The sequence below is a fragment of the Lagopus leucura genome, unplaced genomic scaffold (genome assembly GCF_019238085.1).
Source record: "Lagopus leucura isolate 7727_CA_CO unplaced genomic scaffold, USGS_WTPT01 Super-Scaffold_100059, whole genome shotgun sequence".
NCBI lineage: Eukaryota > Metazoa > Chordata > Aves > Galliformes > Phasianidae > Lagopus > Lagopus leucura.
The window spans coordinates 87,108-108,794 of record NW_024962305.1 but is presented as its reverse complement, the minus strand read 5'-3'; the positions used below and the strand labels follow the sequence as shown (position 1 = coordinate 108,794).

The 21,687-nt window shown below is 54.5% G+C and overlaps 2 protein-coding genes across 9 annotated transcripts; one reads left to right on the top strand and one right to left on the bottom strand.

The window, feature by feature from the left end:
* Positions 1 to 4,603: 4,603 nt before the first annotated feature.
* On the bottom strand, positions 4,604 to 14,332 carry LIMD2 (LIM domain containing 2). 7 transcript variants are annotated; one of them, XM_042886605.1, is made up of 5 exons: positions 14,209 to 14,320; positions 7,758 to 7,893; positions 5,829 to 5,873; positions 5,572 to 5,711; positions 4,604 to 5,352 (listed from the first exon to the last, which is right to left on the bottom strand). In XM_042886605.1, exons 2-5 carry the CDS (start codon positions 7,797 to 7,799, stop codon positions 5,193 to 5,195), a joined length of 387 nt encoding a protein of 128 aa, XP_042742539.1. In that variant the 5' UTR covers positions 7,800 to 7,893; positions 14,209 to 14,320; the 3' UTR covers positions 4,604 to 5,192. The 7 variants fall into 7 exon arrangements, with proteins under 7 accessions (XP_042742539.1, XP_042742537.1, XP_042742536.1 ...); XM_042886603.1 differs by having other exon boundaries at positions 5,572 to 5,873; positions 14,249 to 14,332; XM_042886602.1 differs by having other exon boundaries at positions 5,572 to 5,873; positions 14,204 to 14,321.
* Positions 14,333 to 15,410: 1,078 nt separating this feature from the next.
* On the top strand, positions 15,411 to 21,409 carry RNF113A (ring finger protein 113A). 2 transcript variants are annotated; one of them, XM_042886561.1, is made up of 10 exons: positions 15,411 to 15,542; positions 15,827 to 15,903; positions 15,989 to 16,093; positions 17,878 to 17,985; positions 18,265 to 18,374; positions 18,579 to 18,685; positions 19,096 to 19,185; positions 20,029 to 20,122; positions 20,708 to 20,814; positions 21,273 to 21,409. In XM_042886561.1, the coding sequence occupies exons 1-10, from the start codon at positions 15,443 to 15,445 to the stop codon at positions 21,359 to 21,361; spliced, it is 987 nt and encodes a 328-aa protein (XP_042742495.1). In that variant the 5' UTR covers positions 15,411 to 15,442; the 3' UTR covers positions 21,362 to 21,409. The 2 variants fall into 2 exon arrangements, with proteins under 2 accessions (XP_042742495.1, XP_042742496.1); XM_042886562.1 differs by lacking the exon at positions 21,273 to 21,409 and adding an exon at positions 21,058 to 21,194.
* Positions 21,410 to 21,687: the final 278 nt, after the last annotated feature.

Sequence of the window (21,687 nt, the reverse complement as noted above, 5' to 3'; positions counted from 1 at the left end):
GCCTTTTCAGTGGCTGTTTGCAGTGCAGCGTCCGTTACTTCCTATGCAAACAGTGCTTCTGGATAAGTGGATGGGACAGCTAGTTTTAACCAAGGACCTTAACTGAAAGATGAATTCTGTGCTCTCAGGGATGTATTGTTTGGGACAGGTGGAGAAGTGTCCTATTTGGGAAGCATTGCTCCTTGGATCAGGTGAGTGTGTCCTCTACAACGCTGCCTCTGGGGAAGGTCACCTCCATCCATTCTCACTCCTCCAAGAGGTAGAATGGCTCTGTCTAGATATTTTCTTTCACTGCTGTTGTTGTTAGAGTGTAAAAATAGCAATGTCTTCATTTCACCTTGCAGGAGGGGAGCTGGGCTGCTCTGTTGGCTCTGCACGTGGAGAGTCTGCGGATGGAGAGCAGAAGCTGAGCTTTGGATCGTGCTTTGTGAGTGAATTCTTTAGTCCAGACATGGGTCTGTAAATGGTCCTCATTCACCAGTGCCTACAGAGTTGGATTGTCATCAGGCAAAAGGGCAGCAGGACCACGAGGAGATGGTTTGCATGATGGTGTTTGCCCTGGCTGGGATGCTTTGCTTCAGCTGGGAGCTCGTGGGAGTCATTCCCCAGAGAGGTTGCTAAGTGAATAACTGCAGCTCCAACTTGTGAAGCTCAGCCTGCTTGAAAGCATTTATTCCAAATATCTGGAAGCTGTTCCTGAATTGTTTCTCCCTTGGCTGTGTTGTTGGGTCATTTTATAAAGCAAGGACGTGGGGAAGTGAAGCCAGTGGGCTTCAGGTAAATGTGAAACACCACGAGCTCTGCTGCCAGAATTGATGCCATCCAGCAAAAGGGAGCTCTTGCATAGAGTGTGCTGAGGATTTGGGCAGGGTAAGCCTAGCTGTCCTGAAGTAGTCAGGGAATGGGTGCCCACACTTCCAAATATTTTCAGGCTTTATTTTTTTTCCAGCATACTATCTTAGGAAAGGACAGAAATAGTGTTCCTGTAAAGTCAGTCTGCAGTGCTTGCTCAGATACTCATTTTTTCCTGGTACTGTTCTGTGTTTATGAGCTAGGCTTGAGTGCCATTGTCACTTGAGCAGTGGATTCAATGCCACTGTGGTCCCTTGAGATGCTGGGCCAGAGCCACGACTTTCCCTGCAGTTTCCCAGGTCAGCACATAGTTTGTTTCTATGTCCACTAACCGCAGAAATATTTGTTAATGTTAAATGTGAACAACTAAGAATAAATGGGTTAACAGGCTGATGCAATAGGAACCCCTGCACGTGAAACAAGTACACGTGTGCCTCTTGTGTGCTCTTCCAGAACTGATGAGAAGCAGACAACTGAAGCTGCATCAGAGCCAAAATGTCCTGTGGGACCAGGCACCGCCGTCTGTGCTGATGCTGTGTTGAGGGACGTGGTTTAGTGGGAGCTGTTGGCAATAGGTGAACGGTTGGACTGGATGAGCTTTTAGGTCTTTTCCAACCTTGGTGATTCTATGATTCTATGATTCTATCTCCTGCTGCTTCCTGACTTCTCCTCATGTTAGAACCTGAAATTCCCACTTGTGCCACAGGCCAAGTTGAGAAGCTCACGGGCTCTGAAAACTTGTTGCCTTGGGACGCCTTTCCCAAAGCTGAGGCTTTCCCTCTCCTAACTGCTCTGTTGATCAGTTGTGACATTTGCTATAAGGATGGACGTGAGATTTATGCGTCAGGGCTGCAGGATGGCCTGTTCACTCCTGGGCTGCCCTCTCAGGAGCAACACACTCCACAAAAATGCTGTGTTCCGTGAGTGCAGTGTGTGGTCCTGCCTTGCATCTTCCCCACGCTGCTTCTTGGGTGGTTTGGAGCAGGGGGTGGGAGAGGAAAGTGCAAACTCGGGTTGGAGGTGGGAATGATCTGCCACAAGGAGTGACCAGTGCACAAAAGGAATGAACCTAAAAACCTCAACTGCTTTCCCCCCTCCTCCCCCCCCCCTCCCCCCCCTCAATGGTGTTATATTTGTAACGTGGCTCAAGGGAAGGTGACTCAAGGTAAGTTTTCTCTTTAAATCCAGTGCTACGCAGTTCTGAAGCAAATGTAATTTCAAATCCTCAAAGAGGCTGGTTATATTAGACTGCTGTGGCTATTTCTGTTAGCATCGTAAAGTCTTAACTAGGAACAACGTCTTCTGGATTTTATACCATGTGGGTGTATTGCACGAGATCCAAGAAATGCTGGCACAGTTCGCTGCCCCGTCCCCTGTTCTGCTGGTGTGGAGCTCTGCCTAGTGCTCGTTCTGCATCTCCAGTGCAGGCCCACATCTCTGCAGTGGAGGAGAGGAAATGCAGGTGGCACTGTGGCATAGTGCTACATCTAAGCACAACTTCCGAGCTCCGTGGGGCCTCCCCAGTAGTTGTGATGCTGCAGCCATCTCCCCAGCTCTTCCTCCCCACCCCAAAGGCTGCGGGCTGCCCTCTGAGCCCAGCAGTGCGGACGGTTTCCTCCCCAAATAGCTCCGAAACATCCATCCCAACTGCGGGTGCCGCTGCGCGGTGCTGCCGAGCCGCACCAGGGGGAGCACGGAATGCTTCTCCAAGCTGGTGGCTGGCTCCTGGCCGCTCGGAAACTTCCAATAAAAGCTGGGACGGTGTTTGGCAGCTGTGCGTGCTGGGAACCTCCTGTGGTTCTCTTCTTCATGGGTACTTACGCTGTTAAGTCTTACTCCAGCCAGCTGTGGGTCTGAGCATCCCGAATCGCAGGAACTTGAGCATCCGGCACCAGCAGATTGCTGCTGGCAGCCAGAAGGATGGAGGATTCGAAAGGGAATGAGACTCATCCTAAAATCAGCTGGATCTTAGAGAAATATTAGGGGCAAGGAGTGCTTTTGGCCCTTTCTTAATCTTTGCTTTACAAAAACCTCACAGCTGGAGAAGTTTTAAGCTGGGGGTTCTGTTCTGCTGCAGCTTTTGGTATTCGCTGGGAAAGTGTGTGTTGTCACTTGTGCAGAACATCCTTCACACACACCAGGCAGATCAGATAAGCTCAGAGCATTGTTTAAGACATCTTCCCATGCACTCTACCACCAGGGCTTCCCTGTGCACGGAGCCTGGTAGGTTAATCTGGGAAGCAGAGTTTGCCATTAGCAGCTCTGTGTGCTGCGTCCATCCAGGGAGATGCAGCAGTGATGGAAGCTTTTCTCCCTGTGTGTGAATTTGATGCTCATCAGGTTCACTTGTGTCCCCCCCATGCCCCCCTCAAACTGTGGTGTCTGGGTCAGCTTTCTGTTCTCAGAATGAGAAAAAGGGGACTGCAGAAAGCAGCGGTAGAAAAGATACAGATAGACTCTGAAGACCTTGTGCCTCTTGGTATTTCGTGTTCCTTCCATTTCTGCTGCATCAACAAGAGTTTGCTGCGCCCATATGCGCAGGAAAGGGGGTATAGGAGAGTAGTAGAGAACAGGGATTGCTTCTGTCATCAGGCGAAATCCCAATCTTCAGTTTTCAGAATGGAAAATTATCTAGGCTAGTTTAAAATCCCTTGCATACAATTTCCCTGCTGTGCAGAACAGAGCAGCAGCCTGCCAGTGTGAGAATGGGGAAGTGAAGCCAGCAAGAAACAGGAAGCAAAACCGAGGAGCCTGTTTTCATTTTCTAAGCCAAGGAAAGGACCGGAACCTGATCAGGGTCACAGGGCCCCTGTGCAGAGCAGCACTGTTGTGCTGTGATGAATCTTGCAGGGCTGGGCAAGGAAGTGGCTTCTGTTGTGGTGTAAGGAGCCAGCAGACCTGTGTGATGGAGGGCAGAGCGCTTTGTGAGGCTGGCACTCACAGCTGTGTGTGTGCAGTCCTTGCTGTGCACTGCATATCCTCACACGTGTCTTTAGGAAACCTCATAACAAACAAGGGCAGACGTGATGTCCAGCAGGAGGGACACTGGGGGTCACCCGTCCCTCTGAGGTCACACAGGTGGACAGCCTGCACCCATCTCTTGTAAGTGGAAGAGGAAGGTCATCAGAATCACTGTGGATTGAGCAAGGGGAAATCGTGCCTGACCAACCTGGTCACCTTCTGTGATGCCATTGACCTGCTGGGCAGATGAGGGTTACAGATCATGCGCGCAGAGGAAGGAGGTAAATGATCACTAAAAACAGACCCACCTGGGTTCACTGCATTAGGTCTCGTTAGGCTCATTAATTAGTTATGGACTCCCCCATCCAAACATCACAGCAAGGATTCTCACAGGCTGATGGAAGCCAGCCCAGCTTGGAGCCATCCCTGCCCGCCTGCTGGGACTGGGCACAGCGATGGCATGAAGGGAAGCGAATGAGCCACAAAGTGCATGTAAGCAAAAGGGCAGACAGAATTCACACAACGGTGAATTGCCTCCAAGGCTGGTCTCTGGGCTCTGCGTGGAAGCTGAATTGTGGTCACAGCCGCGGCTCAGAGCTTTGTAGCTCACTGGTGTGCAATGTGAAATCCTGAGTTTGCTCCCCAAATAACGTCTGTCTCAGCCCCAGCATCGCACGCGCATCACCAGGAATGGTTCCTCAGTCCTGTGTGGGCTCTTTGTACAGCAATGGATCAGAGCTGACCGCTGCTCCCACCTCCCTGTGCCCCTGGAAGCACAGGACAAGAGAGGGAAGGCTTGGAAACCTTGTATTACAAAAATAAAAGAGGTGTCACACGTGGAGCTGCACTCGGCTCCAGCGCAGAACGTACCAATGGAAGGCAAATATAAAAAAGACAGACACTGTTAAACAGTCGCAGGGCAACATCCTTAAGGCTGAACAATCCCAACTGAACTGAGCTGATGTAAACCAAAGACCATCCTTATTCAGAGCCCCAGCAAGGCAGCATTGGTACCGGGAGCTCTGCTCTGACTTACAGGCTGGGTTGGGGCTCTCAAAGCCCTCGGATCTCCTTTCCCACAGCAGCAGGCCTGCAATGTGTGCACAGGACTGGGATTTCACAGGGGGCAAGTGCTTCTGGTCTGATCTCATCAGGGAGAGAGGGCTCTGGGTCTGGGGGCTGCACCCCGCTCACCTCTGCCCCATCCTTACCATCTGTAGGACCCCTCTAGACATCCTCAGAGGCCCCAGGAAAAGCTGAGCTGCCTCCCCTTCCCTACTGCTTGGGTCCCCTTTGCTTTACATCAGCTCAGTCAGTGCTGGCTCAGCACTGCTCCGTGCTGTCTGCTGGGCTCCAGGGAAGGGTGGGCCGTGCCCTGCTCATGCCGACTTGGTCCCGCTCTCCACTTCCTTGTGCACCCACAGCTCCTTGTGCTGCTTGCGCCCAAAGCCCTCGTCGTAGTTGCCTTTACTCTTGAAGAGCTGCTGGAAGTGGGGCTTGCAGTAGAATTCCCCGTGGAGTGCCGCGTAGCTGCCCAGGCTGGGGAAGGAGAGGGGTTAGTGGGGCTCAGCAAGGGCTTGGGAGCACAGGGAGAAGGGAGGAAAGAGGAAGGAACGTGCAGATGGCCCTTAGCAGAAAGGGGACGGAGGGTCCTCCCCTGCCCTTCAAGAGGAGGGCTGCAATGGGCAGCTGGGTGAAGAGCCTCCCCACACCCCGTAGCTGCCAGTAAGGATCACAGCAGCACCCAGCACTGCTCACCTGAGCTTGGCGTGGCAGTGCTTGCAGCAGAAGCAGGAGTTGTGGAAGACAAATTTATCCGCCACCAGCCGCTCCATGGGGTAGACGGTTTTCTGGCAGGCAGTGCACATCTCCTTCACTTGGGCCTTCAGGCTGAAGGACTGGGCAAGGGGAAACCAAAGGGAGAGAAGGTGAGGAAAGGGGTTTGGAGATCCTGTGCCCATCCCTGTCCTTCCCACCTCCTCCCACAGCAATCGGGTGCAGGAGAATTGCGGTACCTTGGAGCGCTGCACCGTGCTGCCTCCTGAGTTGCTCTTTGCCTCCTAAGGAGAGAAATTGAAATGGGAGTTAGGGACTGGCAGGTGAGGCACTGAGCTGCGCGTGGCAGCCGGCGATGGGCTCTGAAACCTGCACCAGGAAGGCACAGGGCTTCTGTGGGGTCATGGGCACAGAGCAGCCAGCTCTGCCATTCCGCACTGCTCACCGAAGCTTGGCTGTTGCAGCGTGCCATGGCTCTGCTTCTGTGGCAAGGTGTCACAGCATACTGGCTGCTTTTTTAGTGCAGGTAGCACACGAGCACAGACCCCAGGGTCATGCAGCTCTCACCATCTGCAGGCGGTGCTTCCTTTCCTCAACTGCCCAGCAAGGCTCCAGGGCTGACATCAGCCCCTCAGCAAAGCTGAGCAGGGCAGCAGGAAACATCCCTGCCTCAACATCCCTTGGGTCTCTGCAGAGTGGCTGCAGCAGAACCCTCCCTGTGACCTACACTGGCAAACCAGCACATGCTGCCCCGGTTTTATTTTTATTGTTTTGATGTTTTTATTAACAACAGCTCTGTTTTGGCATGAGAGGCTGCTCGTGGTTCCTCCTGGCCAACAAACCATTGGGCTCATCCAACACTCAGGGCTCTGTAGGAGGGCTGGCAGTTTCCCTGTGCTGTATCTAGGATGCCCCTCACTGATGCAGCACGCAGTGCTGGCTGCCCCTCACCAGATGTTTTGTCTCCGAGTTCCCCTGTTAGCAGCCAGGCCTGCCCTCGTGCTGCACAGGAAATGCCTGCGCCATCAGCGAGACCAAAAAGCTTCCACAAGTCCCTGCAGACTGTGTGCACGGAGGGGAGAGTGGAGTTAAGGACGTGCTGGGTGTCACTCAGAGCCCACAGCTGTGGGAAGAGCAGATGCAGACTCTGAGGTGCCCAAGCCTCTGCCCCTGGGGGCTCTGAGCAAGTCTCAGTGCACCCTTAGAGGGTCCCCATCAGGCAGTGACTCCACAGCATCACCTCCTGCCTCCCTGCTGCAGCTTCAGCTCTGTTTGGGCAGCACAGCCTCGTTTCTGTCCCCAGGGTGAGCTCCCACCTCGTCCTTCCCCAGCATTTCTTCTTTGTATTTTTGGAAACAGTTTGTCTAAGAGACACACAGGAAGCTCTCACTTCACCAAGCTGCCTCTCCAGACGTTTCCCAGCTGCTCTCACCGCCTGAGGTCGAGGACATGATTTTCCTCTCCCTCCCACTTTTGCACAAGGCTGAAGAGAAAGCCAAAGTCAACAGAGCAGCGCAGGCAGAGAGGAGGCTCAGGTTGTGTAAAACCAGTTGCATCCCTCAGCGCCAGCAAAGCAACCACAGGTGCTCTGCTGGGGTTGGGGTTCACGGGCTCCTTCCAGGCTCGGTGAGCAGCGCTAAGGAGGATGCTGAGCAGGGCTCCTGCCTCCTATCTGCTCCCAAGGCTGCAGTGCTCTGCTGCTGCTCGTCACTTCTCGGCAGCCTCCTGGCTCCGACCAGGCACGCTATCTATTCCATGGCTGAGATATCCTCCCTCGGGGAAGGGCCATATCCTGTCCCAGCAGGGGATGTTCTCAAGCCTTTATGTTTTTCCATCTCCCATCGCCCCGATCCTAAGCAGCTCGCATGCTCGCAATTGTGATCACGGAAAGCCATGGAAACCCAAACAAACAGAAAGCAACCCGAGCCGAGAGGGGCGAGCAGCGCTGGATGAGATGCACCAGAGCCTGGACAACGTGCTCAGCAATGTGCTCAGCAAACAGCACCTTCTGCTGGAACCTTCCCACCCCCCCGGTCCTGTTGTCTGAGCAGCAGCTGTGCCTTCAGTCACTCTAAAACACCAAGTCCTCTATGCACAGCCTTCAGCCTCTGAGAACAAACTCAACTGGCTCTGGAATTCTCATGCAAACTGCAGGGGATGCGACATACGTGAGATGGGGTTGTGCTGGCGGCTTCCGAGGCCTGGAACATGGTTCTGTCCCCTCCTCGGTGGGTTTAATCCTGAGCTTGGAGTCTGTGGGCCGATGTTTCTGGGGAGGTGTTGAAAGCTCTCCTCTTGCAACACCTGGAAAGGAAATGTCAGTGGGAGCGTGGCCGGTTTCATCACCCCAACCCCACAGCTCTGCAGGAGCTGATGTGTGATATTGGCTTCCTTGTGGGGCACAGGGGTTCCTCGGGGGATCCAAGACTTCCAGGCACGCCAGATCTGGCATAGGGCTCAATGTTAGGAATTGAGGTGGGGACAGCATGCGGCTCTGATGCTTTCCCATACAAAGATATTGGGCTTGGATGGGAGAGGGACAGGAAGCAAAGTGGCAGCTGCTGTAAGCATCCTCCAAACCACGTGTGGAAGGCGGTCGGCAGGCGGTAGCAAGCTGTCAGCAGGCAGGTACAGCCTCCAGCCAGAGCTGCTGTCCTGCTGAGGCAGCAAACCCAGAGCCCAGACTGGTGCAGCCACCAAAGGATGGGTGATGCCGGATTTTAGCCTAATTTTAGCCCAGAGAAGCTTTGCTGAACAGAGCGGCTCACAGCTCAGCGGAGCGAGTGACAGAAACTTTGTCTTCTCTCAGGAGCTCACATTGCCTTTAGGCTGAGCAACCCGTGAGGGTGAGTTTGATGCCTCCCAGCACAGCTTTAATGCAGCACAGGAAAAAAAAAAGTCACTAAAAAAAAAACACCACCTCTTTTGGTAAAAGTCGGATGAAAAGGTACTGACAGATCCTCGGGGTTTTCCCCAACTGTGCTTTACCTTCAAAACAGCCATAAAAGGTCAGGGTTGATGAGCCCTGTTTTGCACATGTGAAACAGATGGGGAGCTGAGCTCTTGGTGCAGAGGGAGGAGCAGAGTGGGGACACTGAGCCATGGCTGTGGCCTCTGAGCCCCCCGTGCTGCCCTGGCTGCAAACAGGAGATCTGCAATGATGGAGATGTGCTGCCAATCCAATCTCCCAGTGACGTTTGCAACCACAGTTTGGCTTTGGGGAATTCTTTGATCCCCAGAAAGCCCCAACACCCAGCAGCTGCCATCAGGCTCGAGGTGCTGCAACCAAACACCCCAAATGAGCGACTGCTTTCAGAATTCAACCACCTGAGCAGCAAAGCCGGGCTTCCAGACCTGAGCTGGGCAGCCCTCGGTGCAGACGTTTCCCAGCCCCAGCTGAGAACACAACTCCAGTTTTACCGAAATCATTTCCCATCCTCTCTGCGGTCTGTCTGTCATTTCCTGCTCGCCACGATGCAGCGCACGCAGGCGGATGATGCTGGAGGCCATGCAGACACCCCCCTCCTCCTGCCACCCCCCTCCTGGTGCAGCACCATCCCTCCCACACCTCCAGGGTCTGCGTGGTGCACAGACCCCATGGGGAACCCAAAGAACCCACAAAGCCCCTCTGGCCCATACCCTGCATGTACCTCCAGCACAGATGTGCAGCCCTTGATCTCCTCACCTCTTTTCACCTCTCGCCGCCCGTCCCTCCAACATCTCTCCACCCCTTCCTCTTCCCCTCACAGCCCATCTTCCTCCCCTACCCCAGCTGCCTCAGTTTCCCCTGTTCCTCCAGCCCCTTCCTCCCCATGATCCCTGGCTCCCTCTGCTTCTGTTTTTCCCCTTCCCCTCTTTTCCTGCATGCAGCAGCTCCCCAATCCCATTCCCTTCAAGACCATCACAATTATCCCAACCCATATCTTGATGTTCTCCATCCAGACCCACTCTCCATGCACATACCCTTCTGCAGCCCCGTGCCCCGGTCTTTGTTTCAAGAGAGGCCCCTTTGGTCTAGCTGCCCTCCAGACAAGAGTAGATGTTGCTAAACATCCTTCCTGCCCAAGGACAGGGGTAGAAATCTCAAAGGGGAAGGGTGTGCTGAAGTGATAAAGGAAACAGAGCACACTAGAGACCGCAGGAGTGTTTCTAAGAGGCTTCCAGCTGCTGTCATCACTGTTTCAAGGAGGCATTGGTCTGCACAGGGGGGATTTGAGCCCAAAGCAGTAAACATGCTTCTGTGTGCAGAGGAACCCCCATGGCACAGGCTTTGCTTCAGGACACATTGCCACACTGATGCCAAGATTGCTGGTGCTGGAACAGCTTGCTGATTTCACGAAGACCACGTGTTATGTCTGTGACAAAGCAAGGAAGCTCAGTCCTGGCCTCCATGGTGGATGCTGGCACCACAGCTGCTAGCCCTGATTTCTCCAGACCTCCGTTCCTAAGCTCCTTCACACAGCCCAGGAGGAGGAGGACTGACTATTGGCTTCTTATCATACAGCTCAGGATGGGACAAGGACCCCTTCACCCTGCAGCTTTTGCTCTTCCTGTCCTTCCTTGGAGCATCTGATGGTCCTCCAGTGGATCTGGGCTTGAGCCCAAGGAGGTGGAGCACCCTCTGACAGCAGCTCTGGTGGCTGCAATGTGGCAGAACTGGATCTCAGTGGCACTGGATTCAGCAGGATGCATTCAGTGCCCAAACCACCAGCTTCAGCCTGGCTCTGGGGGCTTCTTGGTGACCTCAGCAAGCTGTCTTTGACCCAGGACAGTGGGGCTGGAGGTCACCTGCAGGGCACATGCACTTGCTGCCATGGGAATACAGCAGGAGGAGTGCTGCAGCTCTGCCTTTTGGCACTAACCAAGGAGCTCTTTGGGCTGAAGAAGGCAGCATTCAGCCCAGAAGCTGCTCAGTCACAAAACATTTGTCTCACAGCCTGTCACCTGCCTGGCCCTGGGGACAGATGTAAGGACAGGGAAGCATCTGGAGTGGCCCCTTGTGGAAATTCCCCGACTCACAGGAGGACGGCATCTCCCCATAACCATGGCCTGCCTCCAACACACAGCACTGTCCCCTTCTCCTGCTCAGCATCACGGCCCTTTGCTGCCTACCAGCCTCATTTCACTGGGCCCCCAAGCAGCCCACTGCTGGCTGAGAGCCTCTCTGAAAACTGATGATGGTTTTCCGGCACAGGAAAGCAGCGTGACTGCAAAGGGTGAGAGGCCCCTCTCTGCCATATGGTTCCCATTAGCAGCCCTGTGAAGTCAGTGTTTACTGCTGAGATCACTGTGCCATGGCCAGAGGCTTTCCCAAAGACCAAGCACAGTGTGTGTGGGGGGGGGTGGGGAGGGAGGGGAAGGATCCAGGCCCCCTCCCTCTCCATCCCAAGAAGATGCCTTTTCCCCAGCAGCGTGGCATGGCTTCCACTCCTCAGAGGGGCTATCGGGCATCTCCCCCATGAAATTCGGTACTGCTGATGTCCCCATGACCACATATAGGGTTATGCAAACACCTGCCATGGCCAGCCCATGCTGTGAAACAAATCAGCATCAAACAGGCCAGCATCAGGCCAGGAACACAACATCACCAGCACTGCTGCAGCTTCTCAGGAAAAGGGGCAGCAAGCTGCAGCCGTGGGGGGACAACAGAGCAAGTGTGGTGGTCAGGGTTCCATCCTTGGCAGACCTCAAGTCATGGTGGTGATGGGCTGGCAGTTGGACCTGATGGTCTTAGTGGTCTTTTCCAGCCTTAATGATTCCATGATTCTAAGTTGGCTTCAGATCTGGGCTCCTTGCGTGGCTCCAGGCCAACACCGGTGTTTGGGACCCAACCCAGGTTCTTGTTGCTGCAATCCAGGACAGAGGGCTCTGGAGGGAAGCAGATGGGCCGCTCACGCAGCCCCCACGACCCCACCTGGCCCCACCACGCACAGCTTCCCCTCTCATCCACTTTCCATCCACGTTCCGTGCCGTCTCTTGAAAGGCTGCCAGCGGGCAGGAAATCTGCAGCTGAAATGCTGAGGGATGCTGACAAGGAATAGTTGTGGGGAGGAACAGGGCTGCCTTTGTCAGGGCAACAATGGAGGACCCACACGAGCCAGGGAAGCCCCTGCCCAGCCATTCTGCTCTCCTACCTTCAGCCCTGGGAGCACCAGGTCCAGCCATGCCCTGAGGATGCTGCTGGGATCCATCTGTTTTCCAGCAGTGGGAACTGAAGCACAGAGCAGCCCATCCCTTGGACTAAAGCCATGTTTTATGGCATCCATTAAGCATCATGAAGGGAATCTCTGCTCCCTGGGTTCAGCGATCTCGTTCGGAGAGAGTGGACGAATGCAGTAGGGAGCTGCTACGTGGGGGAGAGGAGATTCTTTTCCAGGCAGAGAAATCTCTCTCATTAGAGCCAGATGATAGAGCAGGCAGCAACAACAGGTTGGGAGGTTCAGATTGGGCATCAGGCACAAATGCTTCATAAGAAGGAAGACTTGGAAGCTCTGCAGCATGGTACTAATTAAGTGCAGTACACACGAGCACAGTTATAGCAGTTATGCCCCTTCCACCCCCTTCTCAGTTCTTCCTTAGTCTTAGAAGACATCCCCCACGTCCTACCCAGAAACTCCACCTCCCAGTTTCCTACCAACATGTTCATCCCTTTACTCTTATTGTGGAATTTTGCTCCCAGTTTGCCTCCCAGAAGTACTCATGGCCTATCAGCCTCCTCTTTTTTGGCCACGAGAAGCCAATCCATTTAATCTGTTCCTATAGGAGAGGTTCTCCATCCCTACACCAGAGGAGGGCTCAGACCTTTGCGTCCCGCTTGGACCCCTTCCCTGGCAGCACACAGCAGTGCTGATGCACTCTTCCTCTGTCACCTCTGCACTGATCCCAAATGCTCACTCTCCTGCAGTGCCCTCTGCTCGCTGGCCATATGGAGTGGGCTTTGGGCACACCAGAGGAGTGAGAAATATATTGTGTGTTTAATGATTGCAATAATCCCTTCACCCAGATTTAACGTTTTCCATCCCAGAGCTTTGCTAATAGCTAGGTAAGCTCTGCAACACTCCCAGATGGCAGATGAAAAGATGACTTTAATGGAAAGCCAAAGGCAGAGATGGGAACATGGCAGCTGCCTGACAATGGGCTGCAAGAGCTGAGGATGGGCAAAAAGGAAAAGGAAAACCCCTCGCAGCTGGGCTGAAGGGACTGCTTGCAGGCTCACAGACCTGCAGGAGGAAACCACCAATGGAACTCCCTTCCCTAATGAGAAGTCTCATGGGACTTTGGGGACCAAAAAAAGACACTTTTGTTGTGAGCCTTACGGAAACGAAGATGCACGCAATCACTGCACACCCCGTGCTGAGGTGGACCCTGACTGCTCAGCTGGGAGTTTGCTTCCTGCGGGACCCCATGGGGAGAGGACAGCAGCACCGAGGCTGTTTCAGACTATACTACATCAGTTACCCTGCCATTATTTTTTAATCAGCATTAATAATGCTGCAGGCATGTTGTCCCTGGCCCTAAATACGCAGCAGCTCAGCTGGGAGAGCCCTCGTGTGATGCTTTCGGTGCACAAAGCCCCATTTCTGAAGCACGCTGCCACACAACTCCAGTGTACCAAAACAGATGCCCAACCCATCAACAGAAACCAGTTGAAAACCAATAAAAACATCATCTATGTGGTATCTTAGCTGGTCCAAGAGATCCTAAGGAATTATAAGGATCAGATCTTCCCTTTACCCAGTGGTTACAGCACAGGGCTGCCACCTGGGGCTGATCCCGGCTGTAGTTCTTGGGTGACAACATCTTGGTTTGGTTTTTTTAATCCTTTCCCTTTCTCTCTACTGAAAGCAGAGCTGCTTCCCTTTGTGAAGCCCTGAGGGGGTCCCCAGCTGCTCAGGGCTATGCCAGGGCTGGGGGTGCATTCATGTTGGGATCAAATCTCACAGTCATGCAACAGCCTCCTGAGAGGGTGATGGAAGACCTGTGGCTGGAGGGATGTAAAGCTGGATGGGTGCTGGGAGACACAGCATGGAGAGGCAGCAGGCAGCAGCCAAGGCAGGGGGTAAAAGGGGGGGTATAGGGGAGCAGGGATCTAACAGGTTTTCTTCTATCTTTGCTCAATCTGCTCAGCTTAAGCAGATGGATCTGTCCAACCCCACCACACCCCCGAGCACGGGATGCAGCACACAACAAAGAGGGAGTTCAGCACAGCTGGGGAGCCCCAAAATGCTGCACCCCCCCCACCAAGCACCGCACTCCCAGACCCTATTCACTCCCTTCCCCACTCAGCACCGGGTGCAGATCCCTCTCCTCTTCCTTGCCCTCCCAACAGAATCCCAACCCCAAAAGGCACCCAGTGCCCAGACAGCATCCCCCGTATGCTCCCCCACCCTACAGTCCCTCGACCGAGCCGCTTCCCGAAGCAAAAGTTCCTCTCTGTGGGGTCACGCATGCATTTTTCGGGGGGGGAAAACCCCCACCTGCTGCATGACCCCGGCTGGCAGCGCTGCTCTCGGGGCTCCCCACCTGCAGCCCTGCCTTCTCCCCATCTCCCCATCTCCCACCCCGCTTTGTTCCCCTCCCCCATTGTTCCCGACAAACCCAAACCCAAACCCACCATACCCCCGGGCTCCGCCGCCGAGGAGAAGGACTCAGCCCTCACCACGCTTGGTTGGTCGGTCGGTCGGTCGGTCGGTCGGTCGGTCGGTCGCCTCAGTCCCTTCCGCGCTCAGGCGCGCTCCGTGCGCGCTCCCCCCGCCGCCCCGCAGCCCCTTTTATCGCGCGGCCGCCGCGGCGATTGGTTCCTTGCGCGGTGCGGCTCCGAGCGCCGCTCCTTTGTGTGCAGCCGCCTCTCCCTCACCCGGCGGCCCCCCGGCCCCAAAACCGCACCGCCGCCCCCCACTCCCCGCCCCCCCCACCCTCCACCACCCGCCGTGGATGCGGTGCTGAGCTCGAGGCCACGAAGGCAGCGGGCTGCGGATCCCCCCAGGCTCCGCACGGCCGCCCCTCAGCGAGCGGAGCGGCGATGGTGGATGGGGTTTTGTTGGGGTCGGGGTTTTGTTGGGGTCGGGGTTTCGCCTGAAGAGGGCGAAGGGCGGCACTGGGCAAAGCGGGGGCAGCGGAGCAGGGTCGGGAGCGCGGCCCCGTGCTCCTGTTGGCCGCGTGCGCGCGCAGTGCGCGGCGATCGACCTCGGTGCAACGCATCCTTGCCTGGCGGCGGCGTTCACCAGGAGGGGAGGTGCGGCGTATCGGTGCCGTCGCTGCGTGGCCGTGCAGCACCTGCAGCGTAGAGGTTTCGCTGCAAATGGAAGAAGGAAACACGCCGGGCCGGGCTGCAGCAGCGCGCCTGGCTTGCGGAGAGCGGCATCCGCACACACGCACACGGAAACATGCGTGCACGCTGACACTCGTGTGCCGGCACTCCCGTGAAAGTGCACGGTGCGTGCATGCCGACGTGCTCGTGCGCCTGGACGCTTGTGTGCTCCACACGCGTGCACGCTTGGCTATGTGCACACGCATGCTCGCGCACTCACGGATGCATGCTGAAGTGCTCGTGCACATGCAAACGCATGCACGCGCGTGCACGTGGGGGGCGCGCTCACGCACACACACCGGTGCACGCGCACTCCAAGCCGTTGCTATGGAGACGCGCGAGTTCCCCGGCAGCCCGGCAGCCCTCCGGCAGGGAGAGCGGCTCCTCCTTTCTGCGCCCTCCCCGCCTGCAGGGGGCGCCCTCCCTCGCCCTGCCCCCAGGAGCCGCCGCTCTCCCCGCGGCCCGAGTCCTCCCGGCCAGCAGGGGACGCTGAGCCGCGCTGAGCCGCTCTAGGGCTGCTCTGGCCGGCAGCGACGGCGCAAGATGGCGGAGGAAGGCTCGGTGTGCAGCTTCGTCTTCAAGAAACGGGGTCTGGCGGCGGGTAGAGGCCGGCGGAAGCGGCCCAGCAGCGACCAGGAGCATGGTGAGGGCCGTGGGGTTTGCCGGGGGCGGTAGGCGCTGAGGCGGTCCATTACGGTTCCCGAGGGAGGCGAGGGAAGACCTGCTGGCGCCCTGGGCCGCACTGCCCCTCAGTCAGGCCCGGCCCTGGGCCGCTGGGCCGTGTGGGTGAGGGGCGCTGCGGCGGCCGGGCCTCCGTGCCGGGGTGCCGTTCGTTATCCTCCCGCAGAGCCGCGGGGATCCGCCGCCCCCTCTGCCCCGCGGTTCGGCCCCCCTGGCGCCCCTTAAGCCCCGTGCTGTGCCCCGCAGAGAGCAGCGGTGAGGAGGGCAGCACGGTGGTGCGGAAGGAGCGGCGGCGGGAGGCCCCCAACCCCATGATCCAGAAGGTGAGGAGCCTGCGGGGCACTGCGCCGGCCGGGGGCTGCGTGGGGCCCGTTTATCCCTCACAGCCGCTGTCTGTTTGCCCTTCAGACCAGGAGGTGCACGAAGGAGCGGCCCTCGTACGCGCTGAGCAGCAGCGATGAGGATGATCCATCGAAGGAGATCGGAGTCACCTACAGATCAACAAGGTCGGCGGTAAGGACTGAGCACGGGCTGAGGGGGGGGGGGGGCTGGCTGATCTCAATAATCTGCTTCTGCAGATGTGCAGTCAGCTCGTCTTGGTTTTGATCCATAGATGTGTGTTCCTTCCCTCCTAACACACGAGTGTTTTGTGCTAGGTTTATTCTTCTGATGTACTGCATCATCAGGAGTTCAACTAGGAATTCAGAGGGCTGGAGCATCTCTCCTATGAAGAAGGGTTGAGGAAACTGGGATTGTTTAGCTTGGAGAAGAGAAGGCTGTGGGGAAACCTCATTGTGGAGCATATAAACAGGAGGGGAACGGCTGTTTAAGAGGGTGAATGGTGATAGGACAAGGGGGAATGGCTTTAAACTGAGACAGGGGAGGTTTAGGTTGGATATTAGAAGGAAGTTTTTCCCCCAGAGGGTGGTGAGGCACTGGAACAGGTTGCCTAAGGAGGCTGTGGATGCCCATCCCTGCAGGCATTCAAGGCCAGGCTGGATGTGGCTCCGGGCAGCCTGGGCTGCTGGTTGGTGACCTGCACACAGCAGGGTGATGGAACCAGATGAGCACTGTGGTCCTTTTCAACCCAGGCCATTCTGTGATTCTATGAATTAAAGTTGGTCTTTCCCTCTTAGAAGTGGGAATTAAAACCCCAAGGTGTGACTGGAGTCACACAAAGTGTTTGGGAGATGGAGCACCAGAATCAGATTTGCTCGATTATTGGGGCCATATTTTCAGTTTTATAGCACCTTCCTCCATAAGGTATTCACGTAACATAGAATGTACTCCCATCTTTATTTTTGTGAGTAGTAATAGGGTAAAAGCTTTAGAGGGAGGTCACTGTTTTCTTAGGATTGAGGCATGGGGAAACCTGAGGGCCTTGTTAACAGTTGAAGTGGAGAGAAATCACTATTTTTAAGTTTTTGACACAGCTGGAAAAATGTTCTTCCCATTGGGTTTTTCTCAAGCTCTCCTCTTCATCCAGTGAAATTGTGTCCATCTATAAGAGTCTCATCGAGATTTGTGTAGAACTAAAAGCAAGTACCAGCATTTGCTGTGTTGATGCTTTTTATTCCTCCCCAGATTTGCTTCCTTATTCTCTGTGTCTCCTTTTTTTTCTCTGTAAAATGGGAATAACGTCCAGCTATCCTCAGTCAAAGATGCAAGGTCAGACTGAGGTCTCATTATCACATTAGAGATCAATATGAAGGCTCATGCTGTAAGGAGGAAGCCAAGGCAGGGCAGCATGTTCTTAGGAGGAGGTGGAGGCTTTTGGTGTGTAAGTTGGATTTGTTTTTAATTTGAGGCTGGTAGTAATTATTCTTCGGTTTCTGTGCAGCTGACAAAACCTAGGAGGAGGTGTCTGTTCACTGTGTTCAAGAGGAACCAAAACCAAATCACTGGATTAAAACTGAGCGCGGGCTGCTGGGTTAAAAGTTCAGATGAAACATGCTGTGTGTGGGCTGGGCGCTTCATGACTGAAGCATTGAACATGGGAGAGCTGAGATCAGTTTCCAGCTAACACAAGATGAAGCTTGAAGGAATAAAGTGGGGACCAGTGTGTCCTGACTTTGCAAGCTAAAACCTGGGAGTAGTCAGTAATTAGCATCCTGTCTTCCACAAGCATTAGGCTGGATTCATGCTGGCAGGTGCTAAGAGAAGTTAGAAACTGCTGGAGGGTGAAGCAGGCCGTGCCCAGCACTTGTTCAGTCACTGACCCACCTGATAGCCCAGGGGCTTTCTCTCTTGTACAGCCTTTCTTTCTACTGTTGTCACAAGTTGTTCTTGCTTTTCAGAAACCTGTTGGCCCAGAAGACATGGGGGCCACAGCAGTGTATGAACTGGACACAGAGAAGGATAAAGATGCCCAGGCCATCTTCGAGCGCAGCCAGAAAATCCAGGAGGTCAGTCAGCCTCACCTTCACGAGTTAACGCTGTGCAGGGGGAGTGTGTGTGCTTAACTCATCCCCTTTTGCATGCCAAGAGTCTGAGTCTTTTCTTCCCTGCTAATTTGAGAGGCCAAAAGTGTTGCCTGTGTAAATGGGGGAACTTCTGGCATTATCAATTTCCTGGTATTAAGGGAGGCATGGCCAGAAAGGGAGATTGGTATTGGAGAGGTGAAAGCTGGTTTGTGACATGAAGCTCTTCTGACCCTTAATTGCCTTTCCTTTTTTCTTTTCTAGGAACTGAGAGGAAAAGAAGATGATAAAATTTACCGTGGTATTAACAACTACCAGAAGTATGTGAAGCCCAAAGACACATCAATGGGAAATGCCTCTTCAGGAATGGTCAGGTAGGTTGGGACGAGCCTGGGATGGGGGGAACCACAGAGAATTTCAGGCATTGTCCCCAAAGGCATTTTTCTGGGGCCGAAATGTTGCTGTTTTTGCCAACTTGTTCCTATCTAATGAGTGCAGTGTCTGGTTTTGGCTGGGCCCCCAGGGCCCTTCTCCACTGCAGTGACACAGCTGGCCTGAGCCTTCTCCCACCCTTTCAGAAAAGGACCCATCCGTGCTCCAGAGCACCTGCGGGCCACGGTGCGGTGGGATTACCAGCCAGACATCTGTAAGGACTACAAAGAAACGGGGTTCTGCGGCTTTGGAGGTGAGTGGACATTGCCTGCAGGTGAGCACGTGCTGCCCCTGACCTGCAGAGGGATCCAACCCAGTTGGGTGACCCCAGGTTTGTGGCACTAAGTTACTGATTCACGGGCAGAGTTCGTGTTTCCTCACCTGAGGTTATGTGGGGGTGGGATTTCCTCGTCCTTATCCCACTTCCCACGTGGGTGAATGCTGGAGCTCTTGCTGTGGCATCCAGACCGTGATGCTCGTGGCCTGTTGATCCTGAGAGGGCAGTGTGGCCTGCTCGGTCCTGCCCTGGAATGTAGGTGCGTGGAGAAGCAATCAGGTTTCACCTTGTGCTGGCAAATCTCAGGCTGCCCCTGCATGAGGTGACCTGTGAACAGCTGGGCAATGGGGGAAGATTGTTCATCCCCCCTCCTTTGTGCTTTTCAGACAGCTGCAAATTCCTCCACGACCGCTCAGACTACAAACACGGCTGGCAGATAGAACGGGAACTGGATGAAGGCCGCTATGGAGTCAATGGTACAGCACAGCCCCTCTGCTCTCCTGCTCCCTGAGCTAATGGTGCACGAGGCCACAAGGTCCTGCCTTCTCTCATGTTGGAAAGTGAATGTGACTTACAGACTTTGCTGTCTCAAACTGCACAAGCAATGGGTCGATTAGATGGAAGGAATTCCTCATTCCACAAAGCTATGGAACTCCCTGCTGTGGAATTACCTTAGCACCAGTAACCACTGCCAGTGCTGAGCAAATCTGCTGCTTTCAGATTTCCACTGACTGCTACCAGGGAGGACTATTTGCTCTGTCTATACAGAATATAGCAGTCTGCTATTGTATGAATCCCAGCAGCAAGCAGCGTGGAGCTGGGGAGGTAGATAGAACCATTTCCTGCAGCACAAATGCCCAGGAGCTAGAATGCTTTCATGCCTCGTCACATCCCTATTTCTCACTCAGAATCCACATCTGTGGCCCAAGGATGCAGCTGAGTGTTGCTTATGAACCCCTGTGCAGTTCCAGGAAAGGGGATGTTCTGTGAGTTGGAGTTGAAGAGTTTAATAGCAGCTGTTTTGGAAAGAAATGTGAAAAATTGGAGGATCTGTCTGTTTATAGCAGCAAGCGGGTGTCAGAAAATATGCTCCTGTGAGCTGAGCAACAAGCACGTTGGCTCATTAGACCTAATTATATCTCAGTCCCACACATGTTACTGACATCAGCGACACCCAGATGCTAGAACTCTGTTGTTTCCAGCAGAGATTCAATCCCACCTGCTGTACTTTCTCTATGTTCCATATTTCATGCCCCGTGCATCTGCTGGCCTGGCTGCTTCCTCTCTTGATCCAGTCTGGTTAACTTTCTCTTGTGCAGATGAAGAAAACTATGAGGTGAGCAGTGATGAGGAGGATATGCCTTTCAAATGCTTCATCTGCAGAAGTTCCTTCAAGAACCCCGTGGTCACCAAGTAAGTGAGGGAGCCAAACATCTGTGGTGGGTTGAGTCCTCTGGTCAGTCAGCCATTCGCCATGGTTGCAAACACTGTCATTGCCTACATGCTGGTGGGTGGAGTATGCTTGTTTGCTTCTCTGGGGGGTGGGGAAAGCCTCTGCTATGCAGGGAGTCTCCTAACTACATCTCAAGCATCTCCTTGAGGGATCTCAAGCCTTTGTTGTCCAAGCACCTTTTAGATTTCCACAGATGCTGCCTGATGGCATCACCTTGCAGCAGCCACACTGCTGGCTGTCCTGACAGGTGCCTGCTACCTCCATGCTTCCTCCAGGGAATACCACAGCCCGTCCACTATAGCACTTGTACCCGTGCTGTCTCTGGGAGAGCTGGCTGATGGCTGCGTGCAGACATTCAGCAGCAGTGAAGCAATGCTGAAATAGCTTTTATGAGTACGGCAGAGAACACAGGGCTGATGCTGCATAGGAAGCTGTGCACCCAGCTTGCTTTTGCATTCCTCAGGGCTCAGTGGTCAATTATTTCTGACTCCTGGATGCAGCAGTTGTATGTGGTGACAGGCACTGCCTTCTGTTTCTCCATACAGATGTAGGCATTACTTCTGTGAGAGCTGTGCCCTCCAGCACTATCGCAAATCCCAGCGCTGCTACGTGTGTGACAAGCAGACCAATGGAGTCTTCAACCCAGCAAAAGGTAACAGCCAGCTGTGGGAAAGAGGGCTGCTGATGTATGCTCACAGCTTTTGGCCTGGCTGCAAGTTGGAGCTCACAGGCAGAACTTCTCTCAGTGCCTGGAGGCACCACATCAGGGCCTGGGTGCCTCCACAGGTGTAAAAAGAGCATTTGTGTTTGCCCAGATGAGGAACGTGGGGAGACTGATTTCTGATGGGGGTGTTGGGAGTGCAGACAGTAGCTTTTCTGATACTGTTGTTTGCAGGTCAGTAATCCGCTGACAGAGCCTGGTGCTGTAGCATCTGAAGCCCCGGGCTCAGCACACGGTGGTACATCCTGGTTTAGTCTTTGTGTAGGAAGGTGATTTTTGGTAGGTGCTTCAGTTCTTGGAGAGCTGTGTTGGCAGGTCTTGGACAGCCAGCTTTGCTGTTGCACATCCCTCAGACCTGGAGTCTCATTGTGCCTCTTCCTGCTTTTCAGAGCTCATGGCAAAATTGGAAAAACACAAAGGGGAGGAGGAAGAGGAGGAGGAGTCAGACCACTCAGACCATGGAGAAGACCCGCACTAGCAGAGCACTGTTTTGTATGGAGCCAAATAAAGTTTTCATGGGAACAAAGCACTGATCACAGCACCCTTGGGCAGCAGCTGCAGCCATTGGTCGCTCATCCAACCAGGGGTCGTTAAAATGGGGGCACAAGTGGTGCCAGCCTTCATTTGCTGCTCTGTGAAGGTACAGGACAGAAGGGGGGAGCAGAGAGTTGTCCTCTGTGCCAGCAGTGGGACCACACGAGGGCCAGGGGAGGGAGGGGTGGGACTCTGTTCAGTTACTTTTGACGAGGTGTTGCCATTTATTTTACTCCTGCTGTGGCAATTATCCTGCTTGTGTCCTTCCAG